Source organism: Hermetia illucens, chromosome 1 (genome assembly GCF_905115235.1).
Source record: "Hermetia illucens chromosome 1, iHerIll2.2.curated.20191125, whole genome shotgun sequence".
NCBI lineage: Eukaryota > Metazoa > Arthropoda > Insecta > Diptera > Stratiomyidae > Hermetia > Hermetia illucens.
The window spans coordinates 38509970-38536252 of record NC_051849.1 but is presented as its reverse complement, the minus strand read 5'-3'; the positions used below and the strand labels follow the sequence as shown (position 1 = coordinate 38536252).

General features: G+C 40.1%; 1 protein-coding gene across 3 annotated transcripts in view; it reads right to left on the bottom strand.

Moving 5' to 3' along the window:
• Positions 1-26283, bottom strand: part of LOC119646429 (segmentation protein cap'n'collar) — a 332005-nt gene that overhangs the window by 72180 nt on the left and 233542 nt on the right. For all 3 annotated transcript variants that reach the window (XM_038046878.1, XM_038046877.1, XM_038046879.1), the window contains 2 exons: positions 16718-16803; positions 10285-10614 (listed from right to left, as the gene is read on the bottom strand). In XM_038046878.1, coding sequence (XP_037902806.1) covers positions 10285-10614; positions 16718-16803 — 416 coding nt within the window. The remainder of the gene's footprint in view (positions 1-10284; positions 10615-16717; positions 16804-26283) is intronic.

The following is a 26283-nucleotide window of genomic DNA, read 5'->3' as shown; positions in this document are numbered from 1 at the left end:
GTTGTTCAGTAGCTCATCAAAGTACTCAACCCATCGCTCTAATATGCCCATTCTGTCGGAAATCAGATTTCCCTCTTTGTCTCGGCAGGATGAGCATCGAGGTGTATAAGGCTTCATCCTGCTGACTTGTTGGTAAAACTTCCGCGCCTGGTGCGGTTGCTCCCTGTACTTTTCTAGTTCACAGACTTGTTGGTTCTCCCAGGCTTCCTTTTTCCGTCTGTGAAGTCGCTTCTCCGCTCGACGGAGTTCGTGATAAGTCTCTGCGCGTGCCCGCGTTCTTTGAGAATGCAACATTACTCGGTATGCGGCATTCTTCCGTTCCGTTGCTAGCTTACATTCATCGTCAAACCAGCCGTTCCGACTCCTTTTGCGGCTGGGGCCAAGTATATTTGTGGCCGTATCCATGATAACGTTCTTCAGGTGTTTGTGAAGATCATTAGTTGATGCTTCATCTCCAGGTCCTCTATTGAATGCGGTTATTGCGGCATCCATTTCCCTCTTATAGGTGTCGCGGAGGGTTGTGTTGTGGATGGCTTCAGTGTTCACTCTCACCTGATTGTCAGAGGGGATTCTAGGTGGTATTGTTATTCGAGCTCGGAGCACCATGCCAACGAGATAGTGATCCGAGTCTATATTGGCCCCCCTATATGTTCTGACATTCATCAAGGCTGAGAGGTGGCGGCGTTCGATCAACACGTGGTCAATTTGGTTGAAAGTGGTCCCGTCTGGAGAGGCCCACGTATGTTTGTGGACCGCTTTCCGCGCAAACCAGGTACTTCCATCAACCATTTCGTGTGACCCTGCTAATTGAATAGTCCGCAGTCCGTTATCATTTGTTTTTTCGTGTAAGCTATGGGAGCCAACGTATCGCCTGAATACGGGCTCCTTCCCTACTTGGCTGTTAAAATCCCCAAGTATGATTTTGATATCATATCTGGGACAGGCTTCGAGGGTTCTTTCTACTGCCTCGTAGAAGGTATCCTTCTCCGACTCTGCAGTCTCCTCTGTAGGGGCGTGAACGTTTATGAGGCTTATATTTCTAAACTTGCCTCGCAAGCGCAGAGTCCATAGCCGTTCGCTTATACTTTCAAAGCCGATAACAGCAGGTTTCATTTTTTGGCTGACTAAGAAACCTACTCCGAGCACATGGTTTACTGGATGGCCGCTATAATATATGGTGTAGTGGCTCTTCTCCAGGAAACCGGTCCCTGTCCATCGCATCTCTTGCAACGCAGTTACATCAGCCCTATATTGGGACAGGGTATCGGCTAGCTGCTTATCAGCTTCATCTCTGTACAGGGAGCGCACGTTCCATGAGAAAATGCGCAAATCGTTGTTCCTTTGTCGTTGCCGGGTCCGTCGTTTTAATATCCGTCCTATCCGAGGCTCCTGTTGTGGCTTCGTAACGGTTGTTTTCCGTGTAGGGTTGTCAGCCCTACCCAACCCCCAACCTGGAGGACCAGTTGGTACAATTTGTCCCGTTTTTAGGCGCGGGAGACTCGCCTTCATCCTTCTCCGTCTGTAGCTTTTCGTCAAGAAAGAGCTCCCAGCGGTCACCACGTGGAGGTGGAGATAGGGTTTGGTAGTAGAGCTGTTGGTGTTGGTTCAGCAGGCATTTCCCAGGTTTTATGCTCCATCGTGGGTACCAATCCACGTTTCGCCCCGGGACCTATACTACCCTTTGACCGCTGTGGCTCTTGGAGGACAAAAAAGTCTTCGCGAAGGCATTTGTGGACGACCTAGCCGTAATAGTAAGTTTGCGGACACAGTATGTGACCGCTTGAATGCAACTTTGTATGAAATCCACAGTTGCTGCCTCCGCAATGGACTCACGGTGAACGCTAGGAAGACTGGACTAGTTGTGTTCACTAGGAAGGTCAGGTGGAGCAGCTATACGCTACTCACCTTAGCAGGGGCGGAAATCCAGCTGGCACAAGCAGTCAAGTATTTAGGAGTTCATTTCAACTCCAAGTTAACGTGAATGCACCATATCCATGAACAATATCAGAAATCCTGAAGATTGCTCTGGTGCTGTAAGAATGCGATAGGTAAGACCTGCGAACTTTCACCAAAACGGATACACAGGATATATACATCCATAATAAAACCAGTTTTGATGTATGCATTCATCGTTTGGTGGCCGAAACTGAACTTTGCTAACAGCAGGAAGCTGCTAACGCAGAACTCGATAACATTGGGGCATGGAAAGGCGGCCAATCACATGGTCATGCGCCTATCTGCAGCCAATGTGAGAAGGAGGAGGAGCCCTGCACTTTTTATGCAGCTGCCCGGCCTCCTCAGATCTCAGGCGAAGACACCTTGGTAAGGTTTTCTTCAATGAAGAATCTGCACACTCTCTGCCTCTGGAGAATGCTCTCAGATCCGCTAAAGCCTGCGGACGCCGTTGGCGGGAAGCCATTGAATATGCAATTTAGGGGGATAGTACAATGGGCCTAACAATGGCCTGAGTGCTCGGAGCTGCGGCTCCCCCCAGTAAACTAAACTAACTAAACTATGCACGCGGCTTAAAGTTAGGAAGTAAATTAATGGAAGTAAATTAATGAGTAGCTAAAACGCTACTCCGGTAGGTCATTATGGACCACAGGAGCTAGTTTGTAGAGAGAAATTTGACAGGTCGCATAGCATCTATTGCCAAGCTTATTTTTACAATGGAATCAAAGTGCGAAACTCATCTTACCAATCTTTTGAGGGTGTTTAGCGCCTGTAGATTGTGTTAAACAGAAGGACATCAGTGAATATTTGTATGTGATTCCCCATACATGAGCATAGAACAGAACGACAGAGGTGCTACGTTAGAACTATTGCACTTAGCTGACGATAGTGAGACTGAGATCAACCAACAAATGTTGAACTGATTCTATCTCCCAAGAGCGATCCAGTGTTCCATTGTAGACGAAACATATATGCAAGGAAGGAAGGAAAGCGACTTACACAATTTCTTTCAATGAAACTTCAACGCACAGTAGAATTTATGTATGAAGATAACCGATTCATATTTGTGCGTCGTACTAAGCAACGCATCACGAGAGTATCTCTTTCGTCCTTCGGTATTGCTACACCAAACACCTTAACCGTTAGTGAATCTTTGCTTGCGTCTTGTATTCACTACGTCTAAGACGCGAATGAACTCTCTCAAACAACACCTTCAACGACCGTAACCTTAACCTCATCATAAGGCTCATACCATATACCAGTATAGGCGCGCATTCAAGTCCATTAATAAAACTCAAAACTTAATCATTTCAATTCTTTATCTTTTCACTTCCTCGGAAGAAATATTTTTATCTAATTGTAAAATAATTGCCCTCAAGGTTATCAAACAAGAAACACGATGTTCTCAGATACCCAACTAATCTGCGGTACCACTTGGGTCCACGACTCGCTGATGCTGAGTGTCAGATCGTGTATTAAGTTTTTATCCATTTTTCCGGACAAGTGGCCAACAGTAAGCAAACGCATAATGCGTAATGAAATTTTTCCAAGCTGGCTCTAAGCGTTTAATAAAACACAATAATAATATCACCATCACCGGCGCGTTTTTACCCTCATCCAAGCTGGGCAAATGTGTCGGTAATTAAATATCCATTCGTTTGGTAGTTGCCAGCAAGAACTTCATTAATTGCGTGAAATGAAGTGCTTTTATGCACTCGCAGCCCAACAGCCTCCTTACGTTGATCGAGTGTAGTCAAGACAGCCTTTTTCAACTCGAGCTTTCTAAAGTAAGAGCAGAAATTGAATTCATCACAAAAAACAATTCACTCAAATTGACATTAAATTGCTGGAAATTGACTTTGGCATTGTCTTCTTAACTTTTTCTTCGTGGAATTGGGGAAAAAATTGCTGGGAGCGAATGGCGAAAATTAAATGCACTTTGCGTTGCATGATGATGCGTTTTGTGATTGTTTTGTGAAGTGGAAGGTGCATGGTCTGTTTTTCAAGCGAAGAAGCGGATTTGGTCTTTGTGTTGAGCCTGTTTGATTGGCCGCGAGAAGATACAATTACATTAATAATATGCATTTGCAGAGATATGGACGAAAATGACCCGATTTTGGCTGATCCCGTAAAAAAGAGCCCCTCAATCTGGTCAACTAAAAGATGTACAGTCAACTCCATTCTTGACTGAAACTTTCTGGAATTCGGAAATACCAATTGGCTCTATCAGATCAATCCTCTGACCGCAGAAGGAATTGATTGGAAAGAAGTTTTGGCACTGTTCCGATCCGGCTCAGACCATGCAAAGATGAATGATGCTGATTTATTTATCTTTTCATCTCCGCGAAAAACCGACCATGCCTTGCATTTCAGAGCAGATGCCCCAATTGCCGACATTGCTTGCCCACAGATCAACCTTAACCTCTTGATCTCCAAAAACTCAAAATAATTGACGCGACTCCACGTTGTTGAGATTTGAACTTCTTCACCGGCAAGTTGCGCCGCTATGCGGACTCAATACCACTTTTTACCTTCTCCCATGGTCTGTGCATAATATAAGTGAGTAGACAATCAGACAGACAGACAGACCAGCCGACCGGTCGGCCCAAGACCCGATCATTTCAAAATGCCAAGAAGAATAACACAGAACTATTGACTGAAATAATAAGAATTCTGGCCGGCCGAGAGGAGAGGTCGTCCGGCGTGCACTCAAGGAGAGGATACTAAGTGCTTTTTCCTGAAAATACTCGACATTTTTGAATGGTCTTGACGACGACAACGAGGATGAAAATGAAAACGAAAATGACAGGCTATGTCCATTTCGTCATTTTAACATAAATGAGAGGTCTTGAGGTAGCGAGGTGTATTTTAATGAATACATGTGCATATGCACCGCTTCCTATATAGAGCGGTACGCAGTTGATTGAGGGATGAGTTGACGGTATCGATGTTTGACATGTAACGATACTTTGTGGTACTGTTACATTTATTAAAATACAGTCTTTCGGGAAAATACTGACTTTTTATCGAAAAGGATACTTTTTCTACCTCGAGAAGGATTCCCCTGGTTGAAGCATAGATTATCCACAACTGTATAGTCATATTTCTAGTCCGCAACAAATAGTGCTCACTCATTTCGCCGGTATGTTCGCATCGAACAAAAAGGAGTTGCACAAAAATTTTCAGGAAAAAAAACAAAAGACGGTTTTTTTTTTAAATTTCTACAGTGGCCTAATCGCTTAACTAAAAAAAAAACCTTTTCAAAATTACCTTAGCACATAATAAACTTAATTGAATTCCTCACAACTCCTAAAATAATCTATCTAGACATTAGAAAAGGCGCGAAAGAATATAACCAAAATGATTACATCAAAGAAGTAAAGTCTACCAGAGAATAATTAATAGGAATAATGAGACCTACAAATATCCTTTCAAAAATTGGATTACAGGAATTTCGTTCTTTGAAAAGATTTTAAGGCTCCTCCAGTCACCCCGGTTTGTCCGGATTGCGACAGTAATGAATATAATCGTTCGTTATAGCAAGTCGTCGGAGCACATAGTTAGACATTTTGGCGATATCAATCCTCTGAACACTGAAGTTGTAAGTAAAGGTTAAAAGAATCTTCACAAGTTTATTGTTGGTGGATTTATTTGTGAAATGGAACACATACGGCTAAACCCTAATAAAATGGGCAATATCTAAGCATTAAAGTAATCAGAGCTTCCCTTGTGTGAAATTGGTGGGAGGGTAGGATGTGGTTGTTGTGCTAGTCAATGACGTGAGGAAGAAGAACAAGGACTAAAATATGGCTGCAAAGTCGAAAAAACTTTGAGGATTACATCTAGTTCGGCGAGGGAAATTCAAATAGAATTGGAGCGAACGAACTGAATTAATTTTCAATTAAAATGGAGAAAAAAATAGAAGTAAACATGAAATGCTGGCACATAACGGTTTCTGACATTTGTAGTTTGTTAGGTTCTATTTGTTTACGAAGGCACATTAATGCAGGGCTCACTAGATATGGTGACAGAATGTAGCGGCATTGTAAGTTTACTATTTTTTAAAGCATGTAATGTAATAATCCTTCATATTTCAATAGGATAAGTTAAGAATATAGAAAATAGGGTTGGTGGCGAATGGTTCAAAACCAAAATACGTTAAAGGTCCGTACTTTTCCCCGGCGCAAATATTATTGAAAATGTATGACATTTGATGCCATCTAGAGCCCTCGAAAAACAGTAATACGAAAAAAAACGAAAAAGTTGACTGACGGTTTCCTCACCTCTGCCCTGGGAGCAGCGTGACCGAAAGTAACGACAGATGGTAATCGCTCCCCTTAGATATAATCGCGAACGCGTAATGGGTACGAATTATATTCAAGTGAAATCCGTCATAGGTCCAGACCTAAACCAGGCCGAAGTGAATTTTTTGTTGAGGATGCTGGGAGTCCTGAGTCCGCTTCCCAAGTAGTCCGGTCCGTCACCAAGTGGGTGCGGACTTAGGACTTGCAGCATCCTCAAGAAGTAATACGAAACAAAAAAGACGTTAAAAAGTCCGTTGATTTCGATTCAAAGCCCATTCCTCAACAGAAAGAAAAACCATCTACAATTCATTGTCATCTATTTTTGATATTAAGTAATGGAAAATGTACTTATTATTTGATCCAAATTTATAATAAATTATAATTTTATTGAAATTTTATTTGTTTTATCAGATGGAATTAATTTCATCGATGCAGGTAAAAAAAGACGAGTTCGATAGACTACGTAACCAGAAGTGTTGATTTTTGGATCTATAACTAAAGATCATATCGTACGTAAGCAAAATATATGATGATCCTTGATAGAATCGATACGATTGCTTTCAGTGACTATCTATTTTAATAGTCGCCGCACTTTGCAGTCAACGCAACAATGAACACCTTACATCTAAAATTTACAGCATTGTCGCCCACTTTACCCTTTGTACGTCGAAATGGCAAAGGCCACAAACATCATTTCCCCGATATGGGAACGGAGATATTTCGCTGTTAAAAGCGGCGTAATCCAAGAAACCTAGGCTTAGACATCCAAAAAAATGACATCCTCAGTTGTCGTATCCATCATCAAAAGATACAAAAATTAGCATACGTACTGATGCCAACTCATTAATTAAAGTTGGAAAAGGGCCCAAAGGCCGCCAGAAAGAGCGAAAATTGAGATATACTTTATCATTAACTATCTTTTTCACATTTAATTTGCTAAAGTTTATCAGAATTATCTGACAGCCAAATATCTTTTATGAACTCAGCACATCGTTTACTTTTTTGGGTTCTTCTAAATCTGTTAATCCAAGTCATGAAGGGCATGTAGGGAGGGCAAGTATCCCATAAATGCTGCTCGCAATTTTTTTTTTAGCCAAAAACAACTGAATTACACAACAAAGTCTTATATCTTAATTTAATTAATATTTTTGTGTAATGATGAATTAGCCCCCACACAAATATTGATTTTTAACGGCTTTTGCCCACGTGGTCACTCTTAAGAAGGAAGATTTAATTCCATACTCAAAAGTTATTCCATGTTAGTATAGAGAATGTCTCCAAAAAGTGCCTGTAGTTCGCAATTCTAGTTGTACCAGTTCAAAAGAATTTTAGGATTGGAGCTAGTATTAATTTAAACATTACACGTGCTTCTGGATCACATGATAAATAATCATTATCAACGGTGCAATAACCGGTATCCGGTCTAGGCCAGCCTTAATAAGGAACTCCAGACCTCTCGGTTTTGCGCCGAGGTCCACCAATTCGATATCCCTAAAAGCTATCTGGCATCCTGACCTACGCCGTCACTCCAGCTCAAGCAGGGTCTGCCTCGTCTTCTTTTTCTACCATAGATATTGCCCTTATAGATTTTCCGGGCTGGATCATCCTCATCCATACGGACTAAGTTTCCCGCCCATTGTATCCTATTGAGCCGGATTTTATCCACAACTTGACGGTCATGGTATCGCACATAGATTTCGTCGTTATGTAGGCTACGGAATCGTCCATCCTCATGTAGGGGGCCAAAAATTCTTCGGAGGATTCATTCTATTATAAACCTTCCAAGCTTAGTTCTTACATTCTTTTTTCTCTATGCTTTACATTTAAACCCATGACAATTGTGTGACGCAATCCAACAAACAATGGCGACTACCTTATCATAGGTAATTGCTAAAGTATATGTCTCAAATTGAGAAAGACAGGGCAGAAAAACTAAATAATGCGTTTTCTACTAGCACATTTTTCAAGACATTAAAGTCAAAACCAACCCCTTTTTGGAAAATCGAATCCCCAAAACGACTTTCCAAGAAGGGTTTTTTTAGTACCCTATTACATTTTTTTCACAAATAAAAAATCAGAAAACGATAAATTGCTTGATTAAACTTCATGGATATGAATTCAAATATAATATTGAGTTGAGCGAAAAAAATCTACCAAAAAATTTCTCTATTGAGTTTCTTAGACCGAACTCTTTTCTGTTCTATTGGAAACTCCGATCTCGTCGATTTCTATAATTTGTAGTTTCCTGTTTCTGCAAAATTGTACATTATATTCACTTCGACCTTTGTAGAATACGAATTCCATTTCAAGGAGAGAGAAAATTTGCAAACACGATAGTTTTAGTGTGGTGAGCTGACTTTCTTGACCGAAATAACATATTTATGGAGGTAATTTCCTGAAGAACTGTGTTATCTAAGATGAAAAAGGAGGAAGCGTTCATTTCATCGTAAAGACCGAGACGCCGAAGAAGGGAACAACTGATTTCCTGAATCCGGTATGTTTTTGATTGACCCAATTGTTGCCAAAAAAGGGAAACCTCTTCTTTTTCACTTCAAATACAAGTTACCAAACCGCTCAAAAAAGACAAGACAAGACAGATATTCAATTGTCTTTAGAACTATTTCTGATTAAATGGCAATGTCTCACAATTCAGGCGATAGTTAAACCCGAAAATCAATGTGGTGAGTCAAATCACCATTTCATCTTATACTAAAAAGACGAACTTTTTTTTAAAAAACTTTTGTCAGTCGACTCTCTTTCAACCTTACAAGATAAGAACTGATTTTTGTATAATCACCAAACCCGGACACTATCTACAAAATCTTTTCAACCTATGTAGTTGATCCAAAAGTAATATCTGTATCCAAACTATTCGATACCTAAAAACCTCAGCATGCCCCTTCTCGCCAACAAATACACACAATCAGACCATCATAAACCTATTGAAAAGTGTGTTCGATTTCTCGATTTTTGATTATACCAAAACCAGATAAAAACAGCAAAGTAAAAAAGTGGACGGTTTGCTTTTTTGGCTTCACTCCACTGATAACTATCGAAACAAAGATGAAAGACGTTATTTTGTGGAAAAGATGGCGCGTAGATGTGTAGTTTTGGACCTTTTTGTAATTATGATTATAGGGTTTATCTTGCAGGAGGCACTAATTGTTGATGCGGCGCCATGTTTGTTCTTCTGGCTGATTACATTCAAGTTTTAAGTGGAAAGTTGGTATCAAGGTGAATGAAGCATAGTTGCCGACAAGGAATAACTAGCCACACTTTTAAGGTCTACTTGAATGCAGAAGCAAAAAACTTGTAGATTGAAAGGGTAAGATCACTCCCTTTTGGACTTTGAGCAAAGTATCTTTTTTCACTTTCAAAGTTTCGTGGAATCGATTTGGCATAATTAGGGAATCTTTTGATGTTCTGTTCCTGCATCATCAGGAAATGTGCACATTTGCTGTAAAATCTGAAGATTTTCTGCAACGACGACAAAAAATCTGTTCGACGATATTCTAAACTACATTCAATACTATCCAAGGGTTCCTTTCTTGATGAGTTTTGAACAACTCTCAATGAAAATAATTAAAATTTTGCTTTGGGTTTAGTACATATCAATCATCAAACTTTCAGAAACGTATATTCGAATTCACACTTGTTCAAAGTCAATAAGCCTTTCTAGAATCATTTCTTTTTTATGAAACAAGGATACTGAGCTCAAATAAGGACATGTTTTACCCAAAGCTGGGGAAAAACGAAAGAAATTGTTTTAAACCCATTCTTCGTTCCATAGATGCTCAGTTGCCTCCGTAACTATATTAAGATATGAAAGAACCGGAAAAGATACTAATTTCACCTATGACAGTAATTTGAATATGTGACTCTGTGCCCCTATGCCTTTTAGCTATTAAAATGATTCCTATCCCCTCATTGTCTGGATTTTCCATTTACTTAATTTGAGACATTTTCCCACAATTCAAATGGAAAAATCTAAATCTAGACGAAAAAAGAATCACGAAAAGCCACTTACCTGATGATGATGATGATGGAATCCCGATTGGCGGAAAACGCTATTCGTACCATAATTTTGTCCAGGTCGATGATGCTGGAAAGATCCAGCCGATTGTATCATCATATCGAGTTCGTCTAATGCGTCGGCATTGTCCAAATTGAAAAGTTCCGACTGAGCTGATGCAACTTCCACCTCCGATTGTGGAGGCTCTACAATTGTTGCTTCATCAGATAGTGACGATGTAGACACAACATTGGATGATGATGAAGACGCTCCCGAACCGCTAGTCGACGGTTTCTCTTCGGTAATAAGTTTTACGTCGGGGTTCGGTTTTGGTTCTTGGTGGTTCTAAAAAAATGGAGAGGGTTAAATATTACTTTTGATCATAGATGCCTGAAGAAATTGGAGAAGGGTTTCTAGAAACCACTCCAACTATTCCTGTGAAATTGAACTTTTGTATCAATTATGTTTTCCGGGAGCAGATTTGAAACAAAATTTAGTGCAATGCTGATTATGTCCGTGAAATATTATCTCATTCTCTGGGAGATTTCAAGCAGGTTTTTGACCTTATCATTTACACGAAAATGTATACTTTTAAAGATTATTTGGCTGAAGAAGAATGACTGTCCTTTTCCAAATTGAAAAGCTCAACCCCCTTTTATACGTAAGCGCATCGTTTAAATCGTTTAAAACTGCTCTCATTGAAGGTTGCCTAATGCGAAGTTGGGCAGGAATGATACCCGGTCAGTTACCAGGTGTACAAGTTTACATCCGCTGTTTACTCACAGATGGCGTCAGTGAGCGTATCAAGCTGCTATGAGCACGCCATATTTTTTTTTAGTACGACATTTGTCAACAATTGTCAGTCCATATCATCAGCAATGTCATACAAAAACATATTTTTTCTCTTCAATAATCGTGTCCAATTTTGTTCCCAGAAAGAAGTATTTGCGGGAAACTCTGCTTTTTTGCTTCAATTTGAAGAAATCACTCGCTGAGTCGCATCAAACGCCTGTGGAGGCCTACGGCGACAATGCTCTATCGGAAACAACGTGCCGGGGCTAGCTCCGTCGATTCAAAGATAGCGATTTTGATTTGAGCGACAAGAAGCGTGAAAATCGGCCCAGAAAAGTTAAGGACCACGAATTGGAGGCTGTTTTGGATGAGGACGATACTCAAACGCAGAAAATGCTCACCAAGCAATTAGGTGTCTCTCAACAAGCCATTTTCATGTGTCTACGTATAATGGGTAAGGTTCAAAAGATCGGAAAATGGGTGCCGCATGAATTGTACAATAGGCAGATGGAGCGGCGCCAAAACACATGCAAAATCTTGCTTGCCAGACACGAAAAAAAACCATGTTTTTGCATCCGATTGTGACTGGCGACAAAAAATTGATTTATTTTGAGAATCCTAAATGAAAAAAACATGGGTTGATGCCCGCCAACCAGCGACATTTTCTGCAAGAACAAATCACTTCGAACGGAAGACGATGCTGTGTGTGTGGTGGGATCAGCGGGGTATTGTGTATTATGAACTGTTGAAGACTGGTGAAACTGTCGACGCCTACCGTTATCACCAACAGCTCATCAAATTGCATCGTGCTCTGAATGAAAAACGGCCGGAATATCAACAAAGATATGAAAGCTGATTTTCCTCCATGATAATGCTCCATCACACAAGTCGAAAAAAGTTCGAACCTACTTACAAAAGTTCAACTGGAAGATACTACCCCACCTCGCTTATTCACCAGACCAGACCAGAATATCATCTGTTTTCATCTATGGGCCACTCGCTCGCTGAGCAGCACTCCGATTCTTACGCAGACGTCCGAAAATGGCTTGATGGTGTGGTTTGCCTCGAAATATCAACAATTTGATTGTCCTGGTATCCATAAATTACCCGAGAGATGGAAAAAAATGTGTAAATAGCAAGGGCCAGCATTTTGAATAAAGTTTTCTTTGGTTTCTATAAAAAAATGTGCTTTTCTTGAAAAAAAAAAAACAGCGGATGTAAGCTTGTACACCTGGTACACATTAAATTATCCTGCGGTATCCAACGGACAATCCTGAAAAATCAGGGAATATTCTGTATTCACTTTTACAGGCTGATTATTTTGCCAAAAATGTTTAATCGGAAATAGACAAGCCTTTCCCGAAAATCAAGTAACTGTCTGTAGCTCCTCTTCAGTAAGTGTAGCCCAATCCAATCTTGAATAAAAGGGGAGATTTGTGCTGCATTGACTGACTTAAAAGCGATAAAGAAGTTCTCGTTTTTTTTTAATAGTTGCAGGGCTGGAATCCTGTTTACTAAAATCAGCTAACCTGGAGCAGTCTAATGCTTTTCTAGAGTCCTGTTCCTACACCAGGGGTTTGTCAAAACTGAAAAATAGACTAGACATTTTTCCGCTTGTTACTGAATGACTTAGAGTAAACACAGCGCCCTACATACGGCTCTATGCAGATGATGCTTTCCTAGCTTCCCACAAAGTATAATAATAGCCTCATGCAGCACGGTTTCCCACTGAATCTGAATAAGAGAAAGTTTTTTTTAAGACCGACGTCATTGAAACCGTTGATATCACTGTCAATGACAACGATTTGCCATGAACTGAGCGATATCGAACCAGTGCTCTAATCCAATGATGGACTGCACAACCAGGGTGAAGGGGAGCGCCACAACTGGCTTCCGTTCTTTGTGATCGACTTACCAACGAGGGTCTCAGACTCAAAATCCAATAGCGTTGTTTTCCCCGTCATTTCCTATGATGGTCAGGTACCAGAGACAATGAATGTCGCTTCGCAGTAATGGACGTAAAGATTTTGCGTTAGATTACTAACATAACACGCTATAATTATGGTGATATTAGTGGTCGATATGACATGGCATGCAGAGAATTTGCGAGAGGGACATCTTCGATGGACCAACCCGGCCAGCTCTATGCTTGAGAAAATAGAGAAAATAGAAAACTTAATATTGACAAGTTGACCCCACAATTTTTACTATGAAGGAACTTTTGGAATAAAGAGGAACAAAGAGTTCACTTCATATTTTAGGTTGAAAGAGTTTATACTGAATAAGCCTTAAACACGAATTGTCGCATGGTATAAAGCGATTATAGAATAATCAGGGATCATCGAACACATACGTTATTTTTTTGACAATGAAAACTTTAAGAAGAAGTGAGACAATAATACGGCATTTTTCTATTCGCTAGTATTTACTCTGCAGTGTTTAGTATACTGATATTTTGGGAACAATATATTCCTTCATTCTGCGCTACACGTCTGTGATTTAAATATCTGGGGTTAATGCTATCAGCCAATGAGGAACTGCGTTATGAAATTGCAACTTGGATGAAGTGGCGTTCCACAACTGGTGTTCTTTGTGACCGACGTATCAACCAATGTCTCAAATTTACATTTTAGCGCAATGCAGTCCGTCCTTTCGCTCTGTATGTTCCTGAGTGTTAGCCGACAATAAAAGATAATGAACTGCATCTTGCGGCAATGAAGCCGAAGGTGGTACGCGACCAAAAAGCCGGCCGAAATAACGGTGGTTTGATACGCTGGATAGGGATTTGATAGCCTCGCGATTGCACCCAGATCAAGAATTTTATAGAACCAAATGGCGAAACCGATCACGACGAGCAGACCGCGCTTGTGAACGAGACAAAGACTGATGAAAAAGAAGAAGCGGTATCCGTCTGCGAATAGAAAAATTTGCTAAAAACACCGCGAACATACATTGAAAGAGGAGAAAGTTTTGTTCGGTTATTACCACTCTTCCCTCTCCTCTCCTGTCCTGATTTTGGCGAATACTTTGGGCATGAGATGTATCGTAGCATCTTTTGCTGAAAAAGAGTTCAATTTTCTTCAAAAACACTAAGCACCGTCGTAAGTAGCTGATTGGATCGCACCAACTCAGGAGCTGCATCATAATTATTGGAAACACATAGATTTAGCAGCAGAGGAAAAAGATAAGCAAATTCAAACCAGATCTAGAGTCCTCAAAAGTCAACGTTAGGTTCATTATTTTTTCCAAACTCTCGTGTTGAAGCATCACGAATGTGTTCCAGCGGAATACATGGTCAATAAACAATACAGGGTCAATAGAATAGTTAACTCAAAATGAAGGTCTCCAAAACATATGTGTCTCGTTCATCCCCCCTTCCAAACAATTGAATCGCAATGTAGTGCTCACTTCTGGCATGGCTGGCGTGGAGAATGGAAGTCCATGTTGGACTTACCACTAAACTCCCAAGATTAATTGGTTTTTGGACGCAAAAGGCGTTAAATTGATAGAAATGTAGGGTAAAGGTTCACCAGATCATGCGCCAAAAACGGTGGATTACTATCGAAGACTTCTGCATTGTGGTTTCTTACTGGCTGTGAATGAAGTTTCACGAAAAACAGCATGAGTTGATCTTTCATAAGAATTCATTCGCCGAAACATAGATACCAAAAAACTGTTTGGATTTGATTGTTATAGTTGGTGAGACCACAATATACCTGAGAGCAAATAACAATCAGTGGCGATACTCCATTTCGTCCAACCGTCAACAAGTCCTCAACGACATTACGATGAACTGGGCATATAAAAATCTTTCCTAGGGTGGTTTTCTTCATGTCTACAAAGGTGCGTCTACTCTTATTTCAAAATTTTAAGGAAGTTTATTATCTATTGGTTTTAATGCATCAAAAAACCCGAGGTTGACCTGATCCTATTTGAAAAGTTTGGTTCAAATAGAATTCTCGACATTTTCAGTCATCTCCCTGGCTTCAATTTGTTTCTAGTTGTTTGAGCATCAACATCAAAATAACTAAGATTGCCAATTCAGCACTTTTGTACTGAATCTACCCTTCATCGCGATGGGTCAATCGAATTGGATGAAACTTGTCGATTAATCGGGAGCTAATTGACGTTAAGATTGCAACCCTTTGTGCTAGCCAGTGATAAAACTATGAAAGCAACAGAAATTTGCACGGATCATGAGTTTACTGAGGGTAGAAAGAATATTGCAAACAATCAGAGGTGTGGAAGACCTTTAATTTGTACCCATGAGATGTTGCAAAAATTGGAAAGAAACTGTACTTTAAAACCAGTGATTGACATTGCCGGAAATTTCCGGACTAACAACAACCCTCCAGATAACATTTATAGACGTAGCAAATACAGCAATTCTTGAATTCCGAAAGTGCTGCCCAGGATGGGTACTAAAAAAACTGACAGAACAGTCCAAACCGAATCGGGCCCATAGCGTTTGCCAGTTCCTTGATCGATTTGAATTGGAAAGTGAGGATTTCCTAAGATCTACTGTTACCAGAGATGAAACATCGCTTGCCTATTACACTCCTGTGATAAAACGACAACCTTCACAAAGATGAAACCCTAGTTCTTCATCTGCTGAAAAATGCAAAACCTTTATTTCCGGCAAAAATCACCGAATTCTACATCTTAGTTAGGGGGAAGAGATTCTACATCTAAGTTCGGATGAGTCTGCTCTATGTTTTGTAACCAATTACTAAAAATTATGATAATATACCATTATTAACTCTCTTTGAATAGATATGGCTATGGAGGATATTTCAGAACCTAAGCACCATATGTGTCCGTATGTGTCCGGATAGCTGAGTGGTTAGAGCGCGAGGCTGTCGTAGCGGAAGGTCGCGGTTCAAATCTTACTGGTGGCAGTGGAATTTGTATCGTGATTTGACGTCGGATACCAGTCGACTCAGCTGTGAATGAGTACCTGAGTCAAATCAGGGTAATAATCTCGGGCGAGCGCAATGCTGACCACATTGCCTCCTAGTGTACCGTTACGGTCTTGAATGAAGTGCTCTAACACACTTCAAGGCCCTGATCCAACATGGATTGTTGCGCCAGCGATTATTATTATAAGCACCATATAGTGGCAGCTTCTTGATTTTTAAAAAAAATGGTCAATTTCAAGCCCCCACACTCCCCATCTTTCCAACAAATGGCATAACTAAAACTGGCTTCGGAAAGTACTAATCTAGACCTTTCATTTAATACCCCTCATGACTCTATTTGGTAAGGAAAATTTGCACCCCCTTTTGCATATATGAGACTCTCCCCTCCTTTAAATTCGACGTAGAAGGATGTAACTCACTATATGCATCAGCGTTCAAAATTTCCACCTTTCCACCAAATTTGATGTCAATCGCTAGAACCGTCTCCGGGAAAAATGCGTGTGGCAGACAGACAGACAGGCGGACACACAGGCAGGCAGACAGTAAACCGATTTTAATAAAGTTTTGTTTTACACAAAATATTCAAAAAGGGGATTGAATACCGGATCGGATTGATTGAAGCGATTGAACGAGACTCTAATCAAGCTTCACTCAATACACTATTCTGGCCAACATATCGATTTACAGTAGATATTTTATATATAATAATTTCCTCATGACTAATATCTCACACTCACCTCTTGTTCATCCGGATTCAAGTCGGCCAATTGTAAGACGTCCTGAAGTAGTTCGTCAAGTTGCAATGGCAGCCGAATGTATTCACCTAGAATAGACCAAAAACAAGAAAAATAAATTAGCAAAAATCCAAATTAGCTGAAGAAATATTTATCTTAATCCTCTTAGATCAATTTTTGGAAGAGAGAACAACAAATAGATGCGACATCAAGATTACAGATAATCTGAAATGTCTTTTTTTGAAAGAGGAATTCAACGAATTTTAACACGTTGACTGTTGGCTTTGGTTGGAAAAGATTGGAGAGGATTTTGGATTTGATCTTGTAAGTTGATCAGTTGATCAATGATAATGATGACTGGATCCGTTGTGGTTGATTCTATGGGGTTACGTTGAGAAATCATTCCATTGTTCTAAAATGTATGCCAATAGAGGAGTGGCGCCTAACTTAGACGATTTTGCTTAGCACTCCGAATATTGTCAGTTAAATATGAGATCAGATTATTTATTATTGTTGTAAGACTTTAGTAATCCGGGGTGGTGCAAGCATTTTCAGTTAGCTTCGCTCTCATCACCTCGTAAATTCAGATACACGGACACTAAATTTTAATTTGCCAATTGCGACCTCAATAGTTTCATTGAAGTTCTTTTAAAAAGCTGAAGCGACCTAACATGGTAAGTGTCCCATCAGTTTGACATCAGTCTCAATTCACCATCAGTCAACCTCACCATGCCATACTGATAGCTTGAAAATTTAGATAATTTCCGCCACTCTTGTTCATCAATCCATCAATAATTGCGTTTCCAATATTGAGTGACGCGGAACTGATGGGAAGCTGGTCGTTTAATGCCGCTTATTCAGTTCTTTGTCGATCCTTGACCTATTAAAATTTCCGCCTCCATACTTTCCACTTTAGCAAATGAATCCTCCAATTAGTGGAAGTGATTAAAATACGACTTTCTACTGAATTTCCCTAACTGTTCCGAGTTTTTCCACATGGTTATTTGCTTTAGACATCTGTAACCTCATGCTTTTCTTATTTCGGAGCAAAGGAACTGAGGAAAAAGCTTAGAAGGGAATACAACGCAATATGGGAATTGCATTTTTTGAGTTGACCTGTCTTAAAACGCGAAGCGCACATAGGATCCAACTTAAGTTGCTTGGAAAAGGCATCGACACGCTTAAAAAACAAAAATAAGTAAATGTGTACGTTAGTCAATCGAAGCCTATTTCCAAGCCTGAAAAAAATTCTGGGAATAATTTCGATAGATATCAGTAAAGACTACTAATGCATTGGATTCGTTAAAACACACGCTCCTCCCAAGAATGTTTTGGATGTTATCAAGCCTATCTATGCAGACCTGAGAAAAGATGCCCTCATGTGTTGTGTCGTGTCATGTGTCGGAGATTTTAGGCAGAACAATAATGACAGTTCGAAACAGCTTAGTTGGAAAATTTTACCAAAGCACTTGAATGGAACTCTGCCATCGTTGAGATTGCAGCTGTGTCTTCAATGAAGGTTCTTTGCTTCACCAACCGTGATAAGTCCAGCGGGGCCCGGAGCAGACTAAATTCAATTTCTAAAAAAACATACCTACAATAAATATAGTAGTATGCTATTATTAACTTTATTTATACACAGTATTTTGAGGGCTAGATTCCATATTTTTTCCATATAGTAGGGTTAGGCAATTTCTTAGAACGGGTCCCTTTTCGGACCCCCACACTCCTTTCCTTTGCAATCAATATCAAAACAATTATCAGCTTCGAAAAGGCCTTTCATTTGATACCCAACAGGGCTATACTCGGTAGAAAAAAAATAAAACCCTCCTTTCGAGTATTGCTGACCCTCCTTAAACTCAACGTGGAGCTATGCTACTCACTGCATACAATGGGATTCACAGGCTCTACCTTTTTACCAAATTACATATCAATGGAAGTAATCGTTTCTGAGATATAAGGTGTGACAGACAGACAGTAAATCGATTCTAATAAGGGTTTGTTTTACACAAAATCTTAAAAAGGTGCTTTAGACGTCATGTAGGCTAGCAATATCCTTTATGCACCTAGCATCGTTGATTCAGTGTGGGCTCAAAGCATTTTTCCTTTAACTCAGGTTTTCAAAGTCAGTGCCCCAAATAACTCGAAATTTGTTGCGTCGATTCTTTTGAATTTTTTTTTTTTTGTACATAATTTACAAAGTAAAGCTGGAGAGTTTTTCTAAAATTTATTAATATTTTTTCTTTTGCAATAATAAATTAGTTGCTTTTTCCCCAACAATAGCGTTTTTAAAGTGTTCCCAATAAGTGAAAAATTAAAATTTCCAAAAACCCTCCCAGCGTTACCTGGGGAAAGCGATCATTTATAGAAAGAACTTTGGTTTTTTTCAAAAATGTTGACTGACAGTTTCGTTCTCACCTCTGCGCTGAGAGCAGCGTGACCGAAAGTAGCGACAGGTGGTAATCGCTCCATTTATATATAATCGCAAACAGGACATGAGTGCGACCTAAACCAGGCTGAAGAGAACTTTTTGTAAACGATGCTGAGAGTCCTGAGTCCGCATCCGCTGGATGACAAACCAGACCACTTAGGACTAACCACTAACTCCCTCTCTTGTGGTCAACAGATTCTTCTTTTTTGAGTTAAACACCTAAGTTTATCAAAAAAGTTGGCTGACGGATGAGTTGCCTCTGCCCCTTTTTGATAAACTTGGGTGTTTAACACAAAAAAGAATAGAAGAAGAATTCTTTGAAATTTTCAGGACTTCTTCAGAACATATTCCTAAGGTTTGCAAACTAGAATAATTGCGATTCGTTCGGTAGTTTGTTTTCTATTCATTAAAGGCTCCTTGAAAAAACATCAAAATTCAGCAAAAAAAGTTTAACAAGGCACCAAAAATGTAGCTTTCAATATTTTTTAATAATCCTAGTTTACTGACTGTGGCCCGCAGGTTAAAATGCAGTTTACATTTTTTCTTCAAGATTATCACAGCGCCTTCTAGCGTGGCAGGAAAAAAACACCTTTTTGGAGATGAGTGTATAGGTTGCTCTGTATTTCAGTAATGAACTGTGCTATCGGGATGGAAAAATTACTACGCATGCTCAAGATATTAATAAATATATGGTGAAAAAATCGCATTTGAACCTTTATCCAGTTCTTCACAAAAAATTTCTAAAAAAGGCGAAAAAATGGCCTTCACACGGGATGAAACCCCTTGATCGATTGCATATTTTATTTCATCCAAATCTCGCGGTTTGTGGCTATAGACACGGCTCTTGAGGTACCCCTACAGAAAAAAGTTACACATTGATAAGTCAGATGACCTGGGGGGCCAAGAAACATCGCCAAATTGTGACACAATCCGCTCGCCATTGCCATTGAGTCATTAGCGCTGTGGGATGTAGCGCCATCCTGCTGAAACCAAACATCTTTTAAATGGATGTTTCACCCATCTGAAAATAGTGTTACGACTGGGAACAACTCCATGATGACCGTCATTGAATTGTAATTGTAAACCAGTTTTAATGAAACTCATATAAAAACAAACGACGTTGCAAGTCCCGCTGCTCCATTGCAACTGAAATGGCATCTTGTGCAGAGAAGAAATATCCCCACCACGCTCATCTAACACCACCAGGCTCTCAGCACAACGCAGCTCAAAACCGTCCATATTCCGTCTGTCACCCTGTACCATAGATTTTAATAAATAGCTTTTAACTGTGGCCCCAAAAGAAACACAAAATTGTACAAGTTTTTACAGGAATTAACGTTAACCTCTCTCCCTCCCCCCACTCCAGGTCCAAGAAGGAGTTAATAACAAACATAGCAGCGTCAAGTTGGAAAAGCATTGCAATGGAAACTAAACTCGATATAGTAGCTTGTTTTATAAAATATGGTGGTCAGGAAAATGATCATCATCAACGGCGCAACAATCAGAATCCGGTTTAGGCCTGCCTTAATAAGAAACTGCAGACATCCCGGTTTTGAGCCCAGGTCCACCAATTCGATGTCCCTAAAAGCTGCCTGGCGTCCTGGCCTACGCCATTTTTCCATCTTAGGCAGGGTCTGCCTCGTCTTCTTTTTTTGCCATAGATATTACCCTTATAGACTTTTCGGGTGGGGTCATCCTCGTCCATACGGATTAAGTGACCCGCGCGCCGCAACCTATTGAGCCAGATTTTATCCACAACCTGACGGTCATGGTATCGCCCATAGATTTCGTCGTTATGTGAGTTACGGTATCGTCGATCCTCATGTAGGGGGCCAAAAATTCTTCGGAGGATTCTTCTCTCGAAGGCGGCCAAGAGTTCGCAATTCTTCTTGCTAAGAACCCAACCCTCCGAGGAATACATGAGGACTGGCAAGATCATTGTCTTGTACAGTAAGAGCTTTGACCCTATGGTGAGGAAAATTATACGCCTCAAAAATAATAAAACCGTTCGATCGAATCAGTTTGCTTTACCAATCTTATTTATTCCCAACATCTTTCGAAGTCAATTTTTCCTCCCCCGTACTTGAAATCTAATGACTGTAGGGTGTTCTAAAAAGAAAAGATACTGACTTATGGGACACCAACCTAGATTTTGATTGAGACTTTAATATTAAAGTTTTTAGAATCGTCATTAGAATTAAAAGAACTTTTATCCAAAATGTAGGTTACAAGAAGAGACAGTACGTGAGCGTCTGTGCCGATATTCGGTATTAGTCGCTTTTAATCTTTTGACAAAAATATACATTCTAGTTGCGGATATGGTACTAAAAAATCAATCTCAAGCGGTAAGATCTAGAACTTAGCAAGAAGGCTAAATATTTCGTTACAAAAGAACAGTTCCCTCTCAATTACACGGAAAAATAGTTACAGTTACGAATGAATTATGGAACTGCTCTAATTCTTTCAGTCGACAAAAGATCATATTACCTTATAAATAACGAAACAGTCCGAACATATTCCCCTCAACAAACCGCCTACATTATGGAAAATTCCTCTAAAATGAGCGCAACTAACACGCCGGATATACCGGCATTTGTCCAAACTTTTTTTTTTTCATCTCCCACCCATTTTATAAATTTCAGTTGTGAACTCTTGAAACCGCCAAAAACTTAATCTTGAAAATCTCCAGACTCTTTTCTGAAATAATTTCTGTTTTGGGTGCGCTCTCAGTTGGATACCGTCGGTTGATTGCAAACCAGAAATGCTATGGGAACAATGAGAAAAAATAACAATAGCCGAAATAAGAAAAACACAGACAGACGGAAAATACAACTTCTCGACTGCAGAAAAGAAAAACACTTCTCAGATCATTCCTCCATTTTGTCGTTCAATAACTTTGCTAGATACAAGATACATTGGATACACGGAGAATCTATAGGTCGGGCTTTCAGCACCGCGGGTTCACGGCATGCTCGAATATCCATTTTGGTAACCGGTTGCCATAATAACAACGCATTGCTACTATCGCAGTTGCCGCTATGCCGGTTTCTGATACTTCATTTTGTTTATACTCAATTTTTCCATTCGTTACTTCGTTTTCAATGCCTGATGCGAGCTGGGATCAAGCGAGAATGTAACCCACACAAAGCGATATTGGTCGATCTCGATTTTTCTCAATTCTGGTTTTTCCGGTTCTAGTTTTTATCTTAAAGAAGCTTTGTTTTATCTTAGATGGTCTAAGCGCCTTTAATATTCTCAACAAGCCGAAAAAGGCTTGAAGCTGGGACATGAAGGAGTTCAATTTGACAATATTCTGTTTGAAATTCCACTCGCCTCTACGTTTTCATGTCATCTCTGAAGAGCTCTTCTGGATATATTTCAAGTAAATATCTTGAAGAACGATTACCTGACTTACTCGATTTTGGTTCTAAACTAAAATTGCCTGAATTTCACGGGCATTCATCATTTACATGCATTCAACCTTCCGTAAAGTAAATAAGCCTTTGGACACTCGAATTTCTCCCATGGTTCAAGCCTCCATTGAATTCAGACATTCTATTGAAAAACTCCTAATTTATTAAGGAAAAGCATATATTGTGGGCCTATCATCACAACTCCAGGTGATGTCAGGTAAATGGACTACTTCCTTTCGAACCATTTGCTCGTGGTCTCACTATCTAAACACCAAATTCTGTGTATCTCCCAAATGCGTGACCACTTGAGACATGTCTATCGATAATTCCCTTGTCATGCAACTGTTATTGTTACAAATGTTGTTTTGTTATTTTAATGGCGTTGAATCGATGATGCATAATGTCCTTTTTGGGTCGCAGGAAATTATTAACACTAGTTTTGGAATGTCGCAGTAATATCAACACCTTGCACTGAGAAAAGAAGGACTTTTTCTAATATTCATTAAAAAGAAATAAGTGGAGAGAATGGAGTAAAGGAAAATGTCCAGTTTTCATCTAGAGCTCCGCAGAGGGTAGGTTTATTCGATTCGTCACGCAAGAGGACGTGGAGCGGTCCCTCATAACATTTCTAATCACCACACCTCGTAGTAGAATGAAGATACGGCTCATTAGATTTTGTTCCTTTTCGAGGATTACCTATGTTTCCGTCTAGGTGGCTGCGGCAATGGGCAAGGGATTATCAGAAGAGATCTTCTGGGAAACTAGGGAAGCACCCCTAACGCTAAGCGATGTTCAAGCATCAAACTAAGGTGTAACTGCCATACAGAGTGGTCAGTGATAATCATCATCATCATCAACGGTGCAACAACCGATATCCGGTCTAGGCCTGCCTTAATAAAGAACTCCAGACATCGCGGTTTTGCGCCGAGGTCCACCAATTCGATATCCCCAAAAGCTGTCTGGCGTCCTGGCCTATGCCATCGCTCCATCTTAGGCAGGGTCTGCCTCGTCTTCTTTTCCTACCATAGATATTGCCCTTATAGACTTTCCGGGTGGGATCATCTTCATCCATACGGATTAAGTGACCCGCCCACCGTAACCTATTGAGCCGGATTTTATCCACAACCGGACGGTCATGGTATCGCTCATAGATTTCGTCATTGTGTAGACTACGGAATCGTCCATCCTCATGTAGGGAGCCAAAAATTCTTCGGAGGATTCTTCTCTCGAACGCGGCCAAGGGTTCGCTATTCTTCTTGCTAAGAACCCAAGTCTCCGAGGAATACATGAGGACTGGCAAGATCATTGTCTTGTACAGTAAGAGCTTTTACCATATGGTGAGACGTTTCGAGCGGAACAGTTTTTGTAAGCTAAAATAGGCTCTGTTGGCTGACAACAACCGTGCGCGGATTTCCTCATCGTAGCTGTTATCGGTTGTAATTTTCGACCCTAGATAGGAGAAATTGTCAACGGTCTCAAAGTTGTATTCTCCTATCCTTATTCTTCCTGTTTGACCAGTGCGGTTTGATGATAAGGTCAGTGATAATAAGCGTTAAAATGTATGAACAGTAAACTCTGCGTACCAGTTAGCCTTGCCTCCGCAAAAGAAATTCTGCTTAGATTTATTTGATTGTGCTAATGCTACAACAATCCTAATTTGCAATCAAAATCAAAATTTCGATATTGACGACTATGACTTAAACGAGGAGACAACCCTAAGCTCATCGATGGAGAATCTGAGTCTGAATACAGGTTTTCCAATGTCGGTACTGCCAAAGCTGATACCAAGGTCTAATTAGTACGACCCTTTAAAGCGGAAGTTTTACTTACTGGTAAGTATCTGCCTGCAAAATACAGTCTCTGAGCAAAAAACTGATGAGCAAACCGTCTTGGCTTCAAAGTTGCGAGACCCCGTTCTATCATGGCATTTCTGATAAACCTTCAAACTACTTTGATTAACCGTCCATGTGATGACAAGATCACAACAGTGAAACCAATCATAAAGAGTTCTTAGAAAATTAAGGAAACTTTGTGGAGTTCCATTTATTTCTGCAGAGGTTGAAAGTCATCGGAATTGTATCGGAACTTTCGTACCAAAGTCGCAAAGATTTTGTAACGCTTATGAAATTCCAGCTGTTCCATTTAGAAAGCCACAAAAAATGGACTAGGCGATGTACACAACTTACACTAAGAAGATCACCAATAGCATGACATAAGAGGAAAACACTCTGGCGGAATTCAGATTTTATAATGACAACTTCCTAAACGAAAAAGTTATTGGCTGGTCTGAGATTAAGTTTCAAACTGACAGTTTTCGGTCATTATAATTCTTCCCCTGTATTGGGTTTTTGAATTAATATATGCGGAGTCAACAACACCTTTAGCCGCTTTCTGTTAGGCTACACCGCAGGCCATAGGAAGGACAGCTTGTGATGGGTTTGCATCTGCCCTGATGAACGAAATGGTCAGCCAACATTTTTGAAAAAATGGGTATTCGCCCCAAAAAAGGGTGGTCCGTGGACCAAAAAAATGTGAGTCGCCCCTCAGAATTAATACGCCATCAAGTAGATGGTGGACTTAGGATCACTCGATTCCCAAATAAAGAAAAATGTACTCTTAGAGTGTAGAAGTAGTATTTCCCAGGAAACCTTAACAACCATAATCTTGGGTCGGTATCTATACATAGGTAGGATTTAAAAGAAAACAATTATATTGTATGTTTATTGAGCCAGTTAATAAGGTATTCAACTCGCTCCATAGATACAAATCTGTGAGCCCAGATAAGATCATCCCGAACTTAGGAATGAAAGAAACGGCTTCTTGGGCATCAACCGACACGTTAAGAACATATTTATTTCCAAACCTGAGAAATGCGGCTATACAGGCTCGTAACCTATCAGCCTAACTTCCATTCTTCCGAAGGACTCGTCAATTCGTAAGGGATATGTATATTAAAAGGATCCTCTCGAAAGGAAATTCTCATTCCGCACATTTGTAAATTTGGAAGAGGCATGGTCGGAAGTCGAAGGAGACCAGGGGCCTTAAGGGCTATTCACTGGAAAGAGTCCTTTCTCTCGTGGTATGCCTCTTGGTAATGTATACCTTCTTATGGCTTTTGAAAAACGAGAGAATTTTCGTGGAACCAACAACGATGTGAACGCACGCATTAACGCACGTTAATAATCCATAATACGCTCTTTTGAAACGCAATCACGGAGGTCCCGGAACACGCAAGCAAGTATTGAAAACTGAACTAGGTATAATTACTCAAATCGGTTGGGTAGCTTCATACTATATATTATGAACAGGGGGAGAATTTAACTACCAAATAGCTAGGATGCACTTTAACGCTAAACTAAAAAATTCCAGGGATACATCTCTCATAGGGCCATTGTCGGAAGTCCTGAAAAGTGCAATAGATTCACCAGATGTACACGTTCATAATGTGCTTGTACTTGAAAAGGTGGATCATGCTGAACTGTTGTCATAGATTTTTTTAGCATTACGAATAAAATAATGCTCACCAATGGGCCGGTCGTGGCAGGAAAGTCCGGCTTAGAGAAGTTTTTCGAAAACGCGAGCATGAAACTGGCTCCAGTCCTTGGAATGATTACAACCATGCTCTCAGGCGAACACGGTTCAAAATAATACATACAGGAAAACTAGTGAAGTCGCACCATACAAATCTGTTCCGTTAAGGTAGGGTTATCAGCACGAAACGGCAC